The 17211-nt window shown below is 47.0% G+C and overlaps 1 protein-coding gene across 1 annotated transcript in view; it reads left to right on the top strand.

Annotated features, from left to right (window-relative positions):
- UBASH3B (ubiquitin associated and SH3 domain containing B) overlaps window positions 1–17211 on the top strand; it is a 70535-nt gene that overhangs the window by 39731 nt on the left and 13593 nt on the right. The window contains exons 2-6 of the mRNA XM_056860660.1: window positions 9959–10012; window positions 11810–11996; window positions 13611–13809; window positions 15616–15785; window positions 16556–16764. Of these exons, the coding sequence (XP_056716638.1) occupies window positions 9959–10012; window positions 11810–11996; window positions 13611–13809; window positions 15616–15785; window positions 16556–16764 (819 nt within the window). The remainder of the gene's footprint in view (window positions 1–9958; window positions 10013–11809; window positions 11997–13610; window positions 13810–15615; window positions 15786–16555; window positions 16765–17211) is intronic.

Here is a 17211-nt window from a genome sequence, read left to right on the forward strand (position 1 = left end):
GAGATTAGAGATTTACCATTTTATTGTAGTGGTAGTATTTGATAGTTTTAACGTGATTGGTACCATATCAGCAGTTACTGATCTTTGACTGCAAATAAATATTTGATTTGATTTGATTTATTAGACCCTTCTCCATCTCAGTTAGAGATGTGAAGGCCTGGAAAACAACCAGAAAACTTTGGGGGGGAAAGACAGTTTTTTTCCCAAGACTCTTTTTTCTGTTTTTCCAATAGAAAAATAGGAAATTTGGGGAAAATAAGAAAAAAACCTCCTTCGAAATGTTTTCTTTGTGAAAGATTTGAAATGCTCTTAAGACAAGGTGGGGATGCTGTAAACAAATGCAGTTCTTAAATCTATGCATTTCTGCGCCTAGAACGATACCTAATCTTCATGAGAGAGCAAGGCTGGGGTCCCCAATGTGATGCCAGTGGGTGCCAGGGCGCCCGCCAATATCTTTTCTGGCTCTCGCAAACTGTTTTTAGGAAGTGGGCAGGGCCAGGTAAGGCTTTTGCCTAGCAAGGCTTCTGATTGACCACTGAATATTTGATTGTCTGTGTAATTTTTTTTTAAAATGTTGCTCTGATAGGGTTGCCAACCTCCAGGTACTACCTGGAGATCTCCTGCTATTACAGCTGGTCTCCAGCCGATAGAGATCAGTTCCCCTGGAGAAAATGGCTGCTTTGGCAATTGGACTCTATGGCATTGAAGTCCCTCCCCTCCCCAAACGCAACCCTCCTCAGACTCTACCCCAAAAATCTCCAAGTATTTCCCAACCCGGAGCTGGCATCCTTATGCTTTGGCAGCAGCTGCCACCACAGCTCAAAGATCATCACTGTGTTATTGAAGTTAAGCTGTGGCAATCATTTTGTGGCAGCCCTTTTGGTCCTGCACCCACCATGCCATGACAGAATTCCAAATATACCTGCAGGCTCAAAAAGGTTGGGGACCCCTGGTGCAGGGCTTTCATGGATTTTCAGCTGTTACATGCCTCCCGTTTGACCGGACTTGTGATTGTCACCTGCCCTCCAACCACTGGGTAACAAGGAGCTTATTACCCTGTCTTGCTGGAGGGGAAAAAAGATCAGAAAAAGGCAGGGCAAAAACTGCATCAAAGCCTCAGAGAAAAACTCTGAAAGTGTCATTGAGAACTGAGCTCTCTCCAACCAGACAACAAAAATTAAGGTACACATGCTAGGATAGCATAGGGAGCATCAGCTTGCAGTTTTCCCTCAGATATGGGGAATATTTGCAATTCTGCTTGTAGAAAACAAAGTTAATTATACCGGCTATTACAACTGATTTCCAGCCGATAGAGATCAGTTCACCTGGAGAAAATAGTCGCTTTGGCAATTGGACTCTTTGGCATTGAAGTCCCTCCCCTCTCCAAACCCCGCCCTCCTCAGGCTCTGTCCCAAAAACCTCCCACCGGTGACAAAGAGGGACCTGGCAACCCTATTTCCTTGCCAGCTCTTTCAGGTCGTTTTGTTCCCTTCTGGGGGGAGAGGCAGATGTGGGGAATCTGCATGCTTACCCTTGCGGAGTGGGAAGCAACTTGTTGGAGGGCAATTTTAAGAAGTGGTGGGGAAGGGCTTAGTGGCTGCTTTTCATTTAAAAAAAAAGTAGAGGCAAGCTGAACACCAAGCTCTGGTGATTGTGCAATCTGGCACTTTATTTAGGGCAGCCTAATTTAAACTAGAAATTGGAATCTGAGCTGCAGATGTAAATGGACCTTTTTAACGGTTCCCCCCTGATTTGCTTTGATTTTATGAATGGTAATCATGTTTCATATGGCACTTCAAGAGCCTGAAGAGGCAGAATGCAAATGTTCTTAAATCAAGGATGAGACCCGCTCTTTCCATTTGTTTGCAGAATGGGGTTGCCAACCTACAGGTGGCACCTGGAGATCTCCTGCCATTACAATTGATCTCTGGATGACCAAGAACAGTTCTCCTGAAGAAAATGGCTGCTTCAGAGGGAGGGCTCTATGGCATTATACCCCATTGAAGTCTCTCCCCTCCCCAAACCCAACCCTCCTTAGGCTCCACCTCCAAAATCTCCAGGAATTTCACCACCAAGAGCCGCCAGCCTGTTGCAGAAAGAACTAGCCACTTAAACAGACCTGTGACATCCGGCATGGGATTGTGGTCCGGATGTCAAGCTAGGGATAGGGAGAGCTGTATTCACATCCCCCACATTGGCATGATGCTCTCTGGGTGACCTTGGGCCAGTCACATGAACACACGAAGCTGCCTTGTACTGAATCAGACCCTTGGTCCATCGAAGTCAGCATTGTCTACTCAGACCGGCAGTGGCTCTCCAGGGTCTCAGGCAGGAGTCTTTCACATCACCTTACTTGCCTAGTCCCTTTAACTGGAGATGCTGGGGATTGAACCTGGGACCTTCACACAGATGCTCTACCACTGAGCCACAGCCCCTCCCCAATTCTATCAGAGTTGTTTTGAACATAAAATAGAAGAGTGGAGAATGGGGTCTGCTGCCCTGAATTCCATGGAGGAAAAGCAGAATGTAAATGAAATAAATAGAAATAAATGCACAGCCGGCTTCCTTATTGGCATACTGTGCCGTTTTGACTCTCGTACCCATGTACACAAAAAAACCCCACGTGAATCTTCCCATCTCCTCGATCTCCGCCAACATCTTTTTCATTCGTGCCGTCAGGTCAGAGTCACTTCCTGAGCATACGAAACAAAGGTGGATTCTCTGAGAGACGGACGGCGTGGAGTTCATCAAAGCCAGATGGTTGCTGCCGGTGGTTACATTCATCCGGCATGTCAAAGTACCTCCTTTCTGCTTGGAAAATCCACTCCAGGAAGTCAGCAGCTTTAACTGCCTCTTTGTGCTAACCAGTTCCACAGCACAGCAGATCTGCAACAAATTGAGCAACCTGTACCACCCCCAAACTTCCGGTTTTGAAACCATAAGGGGCTAAAACATCTTAACACCATCAGTTTTTTTTGTTTTGTTTTTTTAAAGAAGCTCCTGGCTGAATTTTTGTTCTTTCTGAAAAGATTTTCTGATGCAATCCTGGCTTGAGACATTGGAGGCAACCATGGGAAATTATTTAGAAAAACTAACCACATGTGCATTTCAAAGAGCGCTCTCTGGGTGAAATGTTAACGCAGGGACCGATTCTGCCTCTATAGCTTGCAGCTTTCTGAAGTGCAACTGGAGCATGAACGCATGTATCAGGGAACACACAGGCTGCGCTCCATCAGTGTGAGAGCCAGTCTGGTGCAGTTGGGCCGGAGAGAGACAGGTTCAAATCTCCACTCAGACATTATGCTTCCTGGGCCTGTAACTCTCAGCCTAAACTACCTCACAGGGCTGTTGTGAGGATGCAGTGGAGGCGAGGGAAACCATGTATTCCACCCTCCACTCCTTGTAGGAACATCAGATAAAATAGTGTAACCAATAATTGTAGTGTGAGCGTTGAGCAAATCAGAAGTCCTCTGCGTCAGCCTCAGTTTCTGTACCTTTAATATGTGGCTGGCCAGGTCTCATTAGATCTCCGAAGCTAAGCAGGGTCAGCCCTGGTTAGTATTTGGATGGGAGACTGCCAAGGAAATCCAGGGTCGCTATGCAGAGACAGGCTTGATGGCTCTTCCCAGCACCACTATGCCATAAGGATGTAAGGTGAGCCCTGCTGGATCAGACCAGTAGTCCATGTAGTAGTCCAGCATCCTGTCTCACATAGTGGCCAACCAGTTAGTCTGAAGGGCCAGCAAACAGGACATAGAGGCTGAGGCCGTCCCTTGCTTCTGCCTTCTGGCACATATTCAGGGGTTTACTGCCTCTGAAAGTGGAGGTTCCCTTTACTCGCCATGGCTAGTAGTCCCTGATGGACCTCTCCTCTGTGAATTTATCTAATCCCTTTTTAATCTAATCCCTTTTTATCTAATCCGTGAATTTATCTAATCCCTTTTTAAAGACATCTCTGCTCACAACCATCACTGTGTCCGCTGTCAATAAGAGAGCCAGCGTGGTGTAGTGTTTAAGAGCGGTGGTTTGGAGCAGTGGACTCTGATCTGGAGAACCGGGTTTGATTTCCCACTCCTCCACATGAGTAGCGGAGGCTAATCGGTGAACTGGATTTGTTTCCCCACTCCTCCACATGAAGCCAGCTGGTGACCTTGGGCAAGTCACAGCTCTCTCAGCCCCACTGACCTCACAGGGTGTCTGTTGTGGAGAGGGGAAGGGAAGGAGATTGTAAGCCGGTATGATTCTTCCTTAAGCGGTAGAGAAAGTCGGCATATAAAAACCAACTCTTCTTCTTCCTCCTCCTCCTCCTCCTCCATTTAGTTACTTGCTACTTCCTTTTGTCAATCATTAATCTGTTGAGCCTCAACTTCAGAGGATGCCCTCAAGTTCTAGTATTAGGAGACAAAGAGAAAAAGTTCTCTCTGTCAGTGTCCCCCTCTCCCCTCTTTTTTTATTCTGGCCATCAAGTCACAGCTGACATATGGCAACCCTGTAGGGTTTTCAAGGCAAGAGACCTTCGAAGGTGGTTTGCCATTGCCTGTTCCCTACCCCTTACATAATTGTATACATAGATTTTGAATTCTTCTGTGTTCGGTGCAGGCTGTACCACGGTTAGTATCCTGTAGAAGAAATTGACCTGACTAAATCCATCTTCGACTTCTTCAGAATGAGAAATCGTAAATGTGCAAGGCCTGGAGCAAGAGCTCCCTCCATGTACCCAAAGACCCTGACCACATAATTTATTGGTTTGGGTGGAACTTCCTATTCTCACTGTGTGAGGCTCCTGAAAATAAAATCCAGGACTGGATTCCAGTTATTTTCTTTCATGTAGAAAAGGGGAGGGAGGGGTGTGTGTACGTATCCTATTTGTCTTTCAGCATAGCGAGAGAAATTTATTTATTTCAAATCAACATGACAGCCACTTCCTTCCCTGGCTATCACCATAGTTCCAGATGGTGCACGGAAGAACGTTGGAAACCTTTTAACTGCTACTTCTTTACAGAAGCATCATTTTTCTATTGTTCCTTCCGAGTTATATCCCTGCTTCTTGTGAGGGCCTCTTCACACTATAATTTTTTAAAACTAAAAATATGCAATGGGAAGGCGACAAATGTGTTTGCAAGATGTGTACTTTGTTTGCAGTTGCCTTGAGAAGCAAGAGAAAAGCATCCCTTCCGAGACGCGAGGGCTAAAAAGGTTGATTCCCCCCCCTAGCAGTGTTAACTGAGACAGTACATTCCACACATACAGAGGCCATTTATTCATGGAAGGTTTTGCATTGGATTTGTCACTCTATAGATGCACATTTTCCCCATCTGAATTCTCAAAACTCTGCATGGAGGCTTATTGTTGAGTTTTGAGAATATGGATGGGGGAAAAGTGCATCTAAAGAGTGGCAAACCCAGTGCAAAACCTTCCATGAATAAATGGTGAGAGAGAGAGAAGAGAAGGAGAGAGAGACACCTCTCTTCTGGAATCCCATGTCTCATGAATTCATGGAAGTGCCTTATACTGAATCAGACAGACTATTAGTCCATCAAGGTAAATATTGTCCATTCAGTCTGGCAGCGGCTCTCCAGGGTCTCAAGCATAGGTCTTTTACATCACCAACTATCTGATCCTTCTAAGTGGAGATGCCGGGGATTGAACCTGGGACTTCCTGCATGCCAAGCAAATGCTCTACCACTGAGCCACAGCCTTTCTCCAACACATATGAAGCTGTGTCAAGGTCAGTACTGTCTACTCAGACAGAAAGCAGGTCTCCAGGGTCTCAAGCAAAGGTCTTTCACATCACCTCCTACCTGCTCCTTCTAACCAGAGATGTCAGGGATCGAACCTGGGACCTTCTGCATGCCAAGCAGGTGCTCTATCACTGAGCTACAGCCCCTCCTCTTGGTAGCTGTCTGAAAAGTTTAAGCCCAACGTCCGATTATCTGCATTCCTGAGACGTCCCCTCTTCTCCCTCTGGGTTAACATCTTTAAAAAACACAAATTGGCCAGCATGTTTTTCTGTTTATCCCTCCAAAGTACACTTTTTAATTTTGTTTTTAAAAAACAACCCAGATTCGTTCTTCTCCTTGCCCTTGCTTTGATTTAAGGAGCCAGCGAAGCAGAATATTAAAGTCTGTCGCACATGTGTTCAGGCGACAGGCAGCCTCTGCAGCAGGCACAGCGATTCTTCAGCCAGCAAAGAGGTTACATAACTGAAATATTGAGCACACAGCAAAGCCCACACAGACCATGACCCTCCCCTCCCCCATATCTGTTCTTTTTCCCCTTTCCTTTTTGAAAAATCACATGTCCATCTCGTATGTTGCAGAAAGAAGAAAACTTGACGAACCATAAATTCACCACCATAACCTTTTCCACCCCGGCCTTGTCTTGCTTCTTGCTTTTCGTTCTCTCCTTTCTATTAATTGTGATTTATTTTTTTATATTTTTGCTATTGAAATATGGCAATGATTTAAGGGCACAAAGCATACCAGATCTCTTGTTGCTTAGGTCCTTCTTGTACTTCCACCAGCAAAGCTGGAAGGGGAGCAAAGTGTGGACACGACACCATCCAGAGAAATGGAGGCCTACCTCTAAGGGAGCCTCATGGTTGCTAGAGTTGCCAGGTCCCTCTTCGCCACTGGTGGGAGGTTTTTGGGGTGGAGCCTAAGGAGGGTGGGGTTTAGGGAGGGGAGGGACTTCAATGCCGTAGAACCCAATTGCCAAAGCGGTCATTTTTTCCAGGGGAACTGATCTCTGTCGGCTGAAGATCAGTTGTAACAGCAGGAGATCTCCAGCTAGTACCTGGAGGTTGGCAACCCTAGTTGCCCATCTTCTATTCACAGAGAATTCTAGCGTCCAGTATTGTCTGTGGAAAGTAGTCATGTGCGGGACATGGACATGGTTTGGCATTTTTTTATTGATTGTAAAAAATATGGTTTTGCTAGAGTTAAATGGATCGCAGTATACAAGTGTGGACTTGCCCTAAAGCGAGAGATAGTTGCAAAGCTCTTGGCTGATGGACTTGGTCCATCAAAGTCAGTATTGTCTACTCCGACCGGCAGCAGCTCTCCAGTCCCTTTAACTGGAGATGCCTAGTCCCTTTAACTGGAGATGCCGGGGATTGAACCTGGAACTTCTGCATGGCAAGCAGATGCCCTACCACTGAGCCACGGCCGAGTCCAGTAGAACTGTAGAGACACCGTGGAGACCCTTTCCACCAGCAGCAGCAAGATGAAACGATGACATGAACACTAATCCCACCCAAAACAATAGGGGAAAACCAGCAGCAAGTAGCAGAAGAAAGTCTAACAAACACGGAACAGCAAACTAAACACTCCATCAAAAGCATGCCTAGTACCCAGGCTTAGCTTGAAATGGGTATTTCAAAAGCACCACAAGCCTCCAGTATCTAGAAGCTGTTATCATTTGGGGAAGCACAAAGTGCAAACCTTTATTTCCCAATAATGGGTTTAAAATAGTGGGTGGAAAGGTACCAGCTGGATATTAGGAAAACATTTTTTCCAGTAAGAGTTGTTAAACAGTGGAATCACTGGGGGCAGGGGATGCCCCTTCACTGGCAATCTTTAAGCAGAGGCTGGACAAGCACTTGTCAGGGATGCTCTAGGCTGGTCCTGCATTGAGCAGGGGGTTGGACTAGATGGCCTGTATGGCCCCTTCCAACTCTACGATTCTATAAGTAAATATATATTCTTCAACGGAATGTGTCAGCAAGGATTGGAGAGGAAGTTTTTTCCTGTGACAGTGTGGGAATTCTGGGAATTAAGGAAGGGGGTGTCTGTATGTAGAAAATCATCTCAGTAATAAGCAGACGGTCGCTCACCTCCCCAGCCTTGCTTCCAATGCTGAAATTACTTAGACAGGAAATTCAGCCAGGCCTTTGGTGGAAATGAATTTTTAATGCAAATAGATGATCGGTGCCACAGATAACCCAGGAAGGAGAGCCATTTGCTGGAGAGCGTTCGGATTTCAGAATGCATATTTATAAGTCAGGAAACGGAGAGAGACGTTGTGGGGGGGTGGAGGAGTTGTTTAGGCTGGTCTGGGAGGGGGGAAAGGATTATGAACAGAGATGTACATAGACACCCCCCTTTTTGTTTCTTTATGTGGTTGATGTGAGGCTTTTTGTTTCACCCGTTGGTGCTGCCACCAATCCTGATTTGTATGTTTCTTTCACGCCATCTGCACACTGTTTGCAAAAGGGAGAAGCAAAGCCAAAATGGAGAGTTTCAAATCGGCGCAGAAATTTGAAATCATTCGCAGTGATGTAGACGTGCTGTAAATCTTTTAGGCCCAGGTCTTCGTGGATGCCCTCCCCCAGGGCACTGAATGCTCCCCCCTCCCCAGGAAACTAACTAGTTGACAGTACTTGAGGATCTGGCCCCGCTTCTGGAGAAAAGCAGACAGAAGCACCGGAGTAGCAGACAGAAGCGGTGGAACACACATTTGTCTTCATAGCAGATACTGCTGGAAGGCAACATCAGGGATAGGTTACCTCTGGCACACGTGCTGAACAGCCATGTGGCAGCCTGTTTTGCTCGGCACGTGGGACTGGTTCTCTGCCCGATTGACCAATGCAAGCCCCTGAGGTGCTGGCAGCACTGCAGGTGCCAGCAGCACGGGAAAAGGCAGTGGGCATAATTTATACCTGTCACCAGCTCTTGGATTGGGGCGCTCACCAGCCAGGTCTGGAGCGAGTCTCTGAGACACCAGGAGTGCCGCTGGGGCTCAAGTGTGCGCCCAGAATGTCTGGCCAAGCCCTACCCTAATCTTCCCCTCTGCCCTTTTGTTTGCTAGCACACCAACATCTGTACAGGTAGAAGAGGGGCTGTGGCTCAGTGGTAGAGCATCTGCTTGGCATGCAGAAGGTCCCAGGTTCAATCCCGGCATCTCCAGTTAAGGGACTAGGCAAGGAGGTGATGTAAAAGATCTCTGCCTGAGACCCTGGAGAGCTGCTGCCAGTCTGAGTAGACAATACTGACTTTGATGGACCGAGGGTCTGATTCAGTTTAAGGCAGCTTCATGTGTTCGTCTCTGTATCAACAAAAGCCATGATGCATTTTGAGGGGTACTGGGAACAGAGGGGCAGTCCTTCACACTTACAAAGTTCTCCTGCCATCACTCAACAAACATGAGGATGCAAAGTTGCATTGCGCACCACCGCGCCAAGTTACCTCTCAGGGGGGCCCTCAGGGGTGGGAGCACGAATACTTCTTTAGCATTCCTGGTAGAATGAACGGCAGCCTTTTCCGTACCGCCAATAAATAACGTATTTCTGAAAGCAACTTGATTATCCGAGGAGAAAGCGAAGGCAGTTGCTTAGACAAAGCCAGCAGCTGGGAAGTCAAAAGTGGCTACTTAATTGGTCTCAGACCTCTTCCCCAGCACTCCCCCTCCCAGAGAGTTACTGGAAGGTCTAAGAAAAAAAAACCCCTCTACTGCCATTGGAACTGCAGCTGCTGTCTAATGCGGAAGCTGTTTTCCATGTAGAAAGACTGGATTCTGCAGAGGAATGTTGGGGTGGGAAAAGGCAGAAGAGAGGAATGGACTACAGAGGGACAGGCAGAGTTCAGGGCCTCAGAAAGGGATGGCTATTTACTTAAGACAGATTTTATGTTACATCGTCTCCATGGAGATTCCAATTTCTCAGCTCCAGGGACTCTACTCCCCCAAATCTCTCCTCTCGGAGATATTTTTCCAAGTAAAAAATGATAGTTGCATTGAAAACAGACTGTTGCATGTGGGGGGCAAGACTGGATTCTGGTGGGAATTTGTTTTTTAAAAAAAAATGCACCATGGGAGCATTCCAGAAGAAAGCTTCCATAACTTTTTTTTTTTTTAAGATTAACTTAACAACTTTGGAATAGCTGCACCACAAGCAGCCCTGATTGCTATTTAGCACCCACAATAGCACTCAGACAGACTTTCTTTTCTCCACTTTCTGCAGACAGAAAGCTCTGGCGTCTACGGGAGGCCGAAGTGTCCAAGCAGCATGTGACTGGTTGGTATGAAATAATACATTTTAAAAGATTCAAACGTATCGTTTTAAGTACGTTTCCTTCCTACACGCCATGAAACCTCCCCCAAAAGTAAAATACACTTCTCGATCAAGGATCTGAGGAAGTGGTATCCTTTGCACAAAAGCATATGTGCAAGTAAAAACGTTATCACAACTCCTGTTTGTTTTCTGCAACACGCTAAGATGGCTTACCCCTCCAGAATTTGGTCTGGTGATTGTATCAGTCACCATACTCTGAAGTGTGTGTTGTGTTACCACATCAAGTGTAGGATCTGAATAGCTGTGGGCAGAGTTTCCGTCTGCTCTTAGGAAAGTCCACCCACGTTCCAGGGGCCCTGAACTGTTTCTTCCCCCCACCTTTTCCTGTTTCTAGTGTTGTCCCTTGTGTCTCCTGAAAAGCTGCTCTAAAAATCTGGGGGGCATGGGGTTGTCTCCAAAGCAGCTTCTAATGTAGCACAAGGAATTTCACTGAGCACAGAAGATCTGAAAAGCCCCCTGTGCGTGCATGCAGAGCTCTTGGGATGAGCACTGTTTTCTGCAGAAGACTTTGATGACCGGTGCTTTTGTCATGCAGGAAAAGATTGCTGGTAATGTTGTGTATGTGCCTGACTGGGGTATGGTCTAGACAGGCAGCAAAATGAGGATTGCGTGACTTCAAACTGGAGGTGGTGGATGACATGTCTGAATGCTTCGGTGTGCAAGGAATTCCCTGCAGACAGAAAACCAGAACAACAGGCAAAGGGCTGAGCTATTTTTCAAATAGTAGGTAGTTGTGTGTTTTTTTTAATAAGTGGGGCATTCAAACTTGACATCTTCCACTTGTTGTCTGAAATAATATAGGCTAGGCTACCACCTGATTCTCATCTTTATTTGCTGCTTGTGTAGACCAGGCAGCAAAGAATTACCATGATCAGCAACAATTTTTACCAGAAGGCCATATCAAGGAAACAGTGGGTGATAAGCTAGGCCAAGGCCCCTAAGTAGAGTTGCCAGCTCTGAGTTGGGAAATATCTGGAGATTTTGGGGGTGGAGCCTGCAGAAGGCAAGGTTTGGGAAAGGGAGGGACTACAATGGGGTAGAATGCCATAAAATCCATTTTCCAACACGGCCATTTTCTCCAGGTGAACTGATCTCTATCAGCTGGACATCAGTAGTAATCCCAGGAAATCTCCAGCTAGTACCTGGAGTTTGGCAACCCTACCCATAAGCTGCCTGCCAGCAAGTACAGCCACTGCAATTGCCACACCCTCTGTATTGTCTTTCATGTTGAGAATGCCTGTTGGGGGGGCAGGCATCACTCTTCCAGTGGTGGGTCTGATTTTGGGGTCATAAGTTGCTTTATCCTTAGTGTAGACAACTACTGAGAGCCAGCATGGGGTAATGGTTAAGAGTGGTGGTTTGGAGCAGTGGACTCCGATCTGGAGAACCGGGTTTGATTCCCCACTCCTACACACGAAGCCAGCTGGGTGACCTTGGGCAAGTTACAACTCTGTTAAGAGCTCTCTCAGCCCCACCTACCTCACAGGATGTCTGTTGTGGGGAAAGGAAGGTGATTGTAAGCTGCTTTGAGTCTCCCTTAAGTGGTAGAGAAAGTCGGCATATAGAAACCAACTCTTCTTCTTTCTTACTGATTTTGTATAAAGTCTTCTTTCATGGGGATGTAAGAAGCCTCTGTTTATCTCTTCTATCGCAACTATCTGTCAAACTTGCTGTTTGACTTCTGCTCTGAAACAGCGACACATTTCCCTTAAGGCCCTTTCCCCCTCTCTTCTGTTGTAGGCTTTTTTCCCACGTATGTGACCCTTTTCTCGATGACCCCTTGCCTCGAGAGTACGTCCTCTACCTGCGTCCCACAGGTCCCTTAGCACAGAAGCTCTCGGACTTCTGGCAGCAGTCGAAGCAGTTGTGCGGGAAGAACAAGGCGCACAACATCTTCCCCCATATCACGCTCTGCCAATTCTTTATGGTGAGTCCATTCACTATCCTACCCAGTGTCATCTTGTTCCTTTCTGTGCGCAATAAGATTCTTCATTGAGGTGGGTCGACATGCGCATTACAGCATTCCATGAGCATGCTAGTGTAGTATAGTGGTTACCAGCGTGAACTGTGGGATTTGGGAGCCCCTAATTCAGGTTTTACCACGGTTGTGAACCTACTGAGTGACCTAGCAGGGCAAGCTATCGGTTTCACTGTTACAGCCGTTACAATGTCACGTGAAACCGTGGTTTAGTCAAACTTAGCATGGTTAGTATAATAATAAAAATGTGGATCATTCCACTAATTATGGTTTAGGGTCCATCAAACCAGAATCTGAAACCAATGTTGGAAGTTGGTTTATTAGCCACAGTCTTCAAGGTAGTTTTGTGTTACATATGAATGTGGACAGCTTGGCTTAATCTGGCTTGTTCCCTGGCACCAACCTTCCTGTTCTCTCCAGCCTTAGAGATGCCTGAACACAGTGAAGGTGATGAAACCAGCATTTGTTATTTGCTGGTCATGGTCCATAATAAATACCTTTGACCAGCATTTGTTAAGGCCAGCCAGGATTTGCGTGATCATCTGAGAGCTGAATCCTGGTTTCATAAACTAACCATATTTAGAACAGACCAGTGGTCCATCTAGTCCAGCATCCTGTCACACACGGTGGCCAACCAGTTACTCTGGAGGGCCAACAACAGAGCACAGAGGCCAAGACCTTCACCTGATGTTGCCTGCTGGCACTGGTATTCAGAGGTTGACTGCCTCTGAATGTGGAGGTTCCCTTTAGTCACCACCGATGGACCTCTTCTCTATGAGTCTTTAATTCCCATTTAAAGCTGGTTCCATGTTACGTCTGAACCGGACCAATAGCTGTTCATGCCAGCTTAATATAGCTGATTTCCTAAAAGCCACTATGGCTGCAACAGCGAAGCAGGAGGAAGTGAAGAAGAGCAGTTTGGAGTTTTCTTGAGGTCAATGAATGAGCTTTCACTGATACCACATGTTTTTCTTCTGAGCATAGAATTTCTGCTAAGACCTCCTCCTCTCTTCCACCAAGACCTGGGAGTATCCCATCTCCTCTAGCAAGAATCAATTAAGGATAGGATTATATGGTCAGGCAAGCCAACATCAGCCTCCAGTCTACCCATATATGCCATGACAGTTATGATTCTGGCCTCCCTTTAAGATTGGCAAATTATGTAAGAACATAAGAAAGGCCCTGCTGGATCAGACCAAGGACCATCAAGTCCAGCAGTCTGTTCACACAGTGGCCCACCAGGTGCCTCTAGGAAGCCCACAAACAAGACTACTGCAGCAGCATTACCCTGCCTGTTATCCACAGCACCTAATATAATAGGCCTGCTCCTCTGATCCTGGGGAAAATAGGTATGCATCATGACTAGTATTCATTTTGACTAGTAGCCACGGATAACCCTCTCCTCCATGAACATGTCCACTCCCCTCTTAAAGCCTTTCAAGTTGGCAACCATCACCACATCCTGGGGCAGGGAGTTCCACAGTTCGGTTTCAAAAGTGAAGGTGGTGCTAAAAGCGCAAGGCGCTTGGCCTCACATTGTCACCTGTGCCTGCTCCCTTGCAGTGTGAAGACAGCAAGGTGGAGGCACTCTGCGAAGCGCTCCATGCCACAGTCATACGGTGGAGGTGCAAGTTCTCGGCCCCTTTGCCCTTGGAGCTCTACACGTCGTCCAACTTCATCGGGCTCTTCGTCAAGGAGGACAGCGCTGAGGTCCTCAAGAAGTTTGCAGCAGACTTTGCGGTGGAGGCTGCTTCCAAAGCTGGTGAGTATGCAGGGGGTGGTGTAAATCACAAAGTCGATAGGGCCTTTCTTCTGATATGCAAAAAGGCTTGAGAACCATGGGCCTGGCTTATCCTTACAAATACTTCCAGCATTCTCACAGGATGTAGACTGGCTTTGCTAGAGTCTCCTGCAGCTATTTCCTCCCTTTTCAGCAATGCATCTGCTCTCTGGATCACCTAAACTGATTCATGTCCAGAGCCATGTATATACAATGAGTCTGCATGAATGCAGGAAAAGCTCCTTCTCCTCTCCTTCTTTGGAGTTTTTTAAAGCAAAAGCTAGATAGCCATTGGTCAGCAATGCTGATTCTGTGAATTTAGGCAGATTCTGAGAGGGAGAGCAGGAAGGTCTGCTCCAGTGTTTGGCTCTCATGGCCCTTTCTTACATCCCCAGGGTAATGCCGATCACCACTTTGGGGTCAGGAAGCAAAATTCCTCCAGGCCAGTTTGGCCAGGGATCCTGGAGAGGTTTTGTTGCCATTTTCTGGGCATGGGGTCACTGGGGGTGTGGGGGTGGGGAGGTAGATGTAAATTTCCTGCATTGTGCAGGGGGTTCAGCTAGATGACCCTGGTGGTCCCTTCCAACTCTGTGATTAAAGGGTGCCGCTGCTCCCCAACTGCGCATGTCCCATAATAATCTCTGTTTCCAGAAACAGGCTTGGGAATGTGATCAGATACAAAATAACTGGGGCAATCTGCAAAGGCCAAGCTTCTCTCCCTTGTGCTCATGGAGATCTAACCTTTCGTTTCTGAGCTCAGTAGGAGACCTCCTGCAACGGCCTCCTTCAGCTCTTCTATCCTTATCGGCTGCAAAGAAAAACACAGTCAGGCTTCCTGTGAATCACTATCGCCTAAAAGGGAGGCTGACATTTTGGCAATCCTTTAACCTTTCTGACAGATGCTGAGTTTCATTCTTTCCCCCTCATGTGTCTGTGTGCGCACACTCAGCAGAGCTATCGTTTCCTGCATCCTCCAACTATCGCAAAATGCCTGTAAACAATCCTTTCACCGTCAATCTCTGGCATGCTCGGTTTTTCTATTAATGTCATGTTTCCCCAGGTGCACCTCCATATTTTTCCCCTGTGTGAGCACTGTCCAAGTCCCTACTTGAGAGCCAGTGTGGTGTAGTGGTTAAGAGCGGTGGTGTGGAGCGGTGGAGTCTGATCTTGAGAACTGGGTTTGAATCCCCACTCCTCCACATGAGTGGCGGAGGCTAATCTGGTGTACTGGGTTGGTTTCCCCACTCCTCCACATGAAACCTGCTGGGTGACCTTGGGCTAGTCACACTCTCAGCCCCACCTACCTCACAGGGTGTCTGTTGTGGGAAGGGGAAGGGAAGGTGATTGTAAGCCGGCTTGATTCTTCCTTAAGTGGTAGAGAAAGTCGGCATATTAAAACCATCTCTTCTTCTTCCTCCTCTTCCTCTTCTTCTTCATCAGTGCACTTAAAATACAAATTTAAAAACTAGGCCTTGAATTTAGCCTCTAGACTGAAAACCAACGGACTGAGTAGTTCTCAGTGTACAATATATAATACATATGAATATTCCAAAGTTCACAATGATGTATAAAGGGCCAGTCAGCCATAGCTGAGGCAGACTCATTCACAGTCTGAGATATCTAGAAGCAGGATGGTCAAGAAGAGGTCAAGGGGGCTGAAGGGTACTTCTCTCTCCTTATTGGGAGCCCTATCTTGCCCCCCTCAAGGGCATCAGCAGGGCATTTTCCTTGCTCCTTCATTTCCATTTCATTGTCTTCCTACTAACTGCTCCTTTCCCCTCTTTGCAGATGTACATGTGGAACCCCATAAGAAGCAGCTACATGTGACCCTGGCCTATCATTTCCAAGCGAGTCACTTGCCCACCCTCGAAAAGTTAGCTCAGAGCATAGACGTCAAACTGGGCTGTGACTGGGTGGCCGCGATATTCTCCCGCGATATTAGATTTGCTAACCATGAGGTAAGGTCAGGTTTCAGATCCCTTGAAAGAAAATCGTAGGTTAATATCATTTTGTTAGTTTATTTATTCTGTTAATTTGTTCGGCTCTGGGGCAGCAACCAAGAAGGCCCTGAGCTTTTTTTTCGGGGGGGGGGTGGGTTCAATCTGGCCTCCACAAGAGAGGGGAAATGAAACAGGGCCACAGCAGTAGATCTTAAACTTCAAGAGGCAGCATTCACTGAGATATCTCAGTCCGAGTCTGTTCAGGGCTTAATAAGTTTAACTGCACCTTGAGTTGATCTTGGAAACCAACGAAGTGGGGTCATTTCAGTGTGGTTAACACATGAAATTATGCATGGTTTGGAGAGAGTGGGCAGGGAGAAGCTTTTCTCCCTCTCTCATAATACTTGAACGCGGGGTCATCTGCTGAAGCTGGAGGGTGAGAGATTCAAAACTGATAAAAGGAAATATTTCTTTACACAACGCATAGTTAAATTGTGGAACTCCCTGCCCCAGGATGTGGTGATGGCTGCCAACTTGGAAGGCTTTAAGAGTGGAGTGGACATGTTCACGGAGGAGAGGGTTATCCGTGGCTACTAGTCATGATGCATACCTATTCTCTCCAGGATCAGAGGAGCATGCCTCCTATGTTAGGTGCTGTGAAACACAGGCAGGATAATGCTGCTACAGTCGTCTTGTTTGTGGGCTTCCTAGAGGCACCTGTGAACAGACTGCTGGACTTGATGGGCCTTGGTCTGATCCAGCATGGCTTTTCTTATGTTCTCTCGCAGACGCTGCAGGTGATCTACCCGTACACCCCACAGAACGATGATGAACTCGAGCTCTCTCCGGGGGATTTCATCTTCATGTCCCCCGTGGAGCAAATCACTACCAGCGAAGGCTGGATTTATGGTACTTCTCTCGCCACTGGCTGCTCCGGTCTGCTGCCCGAGAATTACATTACCAGATCTGATGAATGCGGCACTTGGGTGTTCCACGGGTGAGTGGCCTCGCCTCACTGGTTTTTGAAATTCCCCAGACACACAAGAGCATGTGGTGGCTCTGAAGGGCAAGCCCACCCGGCAACTGGAAAAACATGGCGTTTGTTATAGGCTTCAAATGCACATAGTTAAATGGTGGAACTCCCTGCCCCAGGATGTGGTGATGGCTGCCAACGGAAGGCTTTAAGAGGGGAGTGGACATGTTCATGGAGGAGAGGACTATCCATGGCTACTAGTCAAAATGAACACTAGGCATGATGCATACCTATTCTCTGCATCATCAGAGGAGTATGCCTATTCTATTAGGTTCTGTGGAACACAGGCTGGATAATGCTGCTGCAGTCATCTTGTTTGTGGGCTTCCTAGAGGCCCCTGGCTGGCCACTGTGTGAACAGACTGCTGGACTTGATGGTCCTTGGTCTGATCCAGCATGGCTTTTCTTATGT

The sequence above is a fragment of the Euleptes europaea genome, chromosome 14, assembly GCF_029931775.1.
Source record: "Euleptes europaea isolate rEulEur1 chromosome 14, rEulEur1.hap1, whole genome shotgun sequence".
NCBI classification, from domain to species: Eukaryota; Metazoa; Chordata; class Lepidosauria; order Squamata; family Sphaerodactylidae; genus Euleptes; species Euleptes europaea.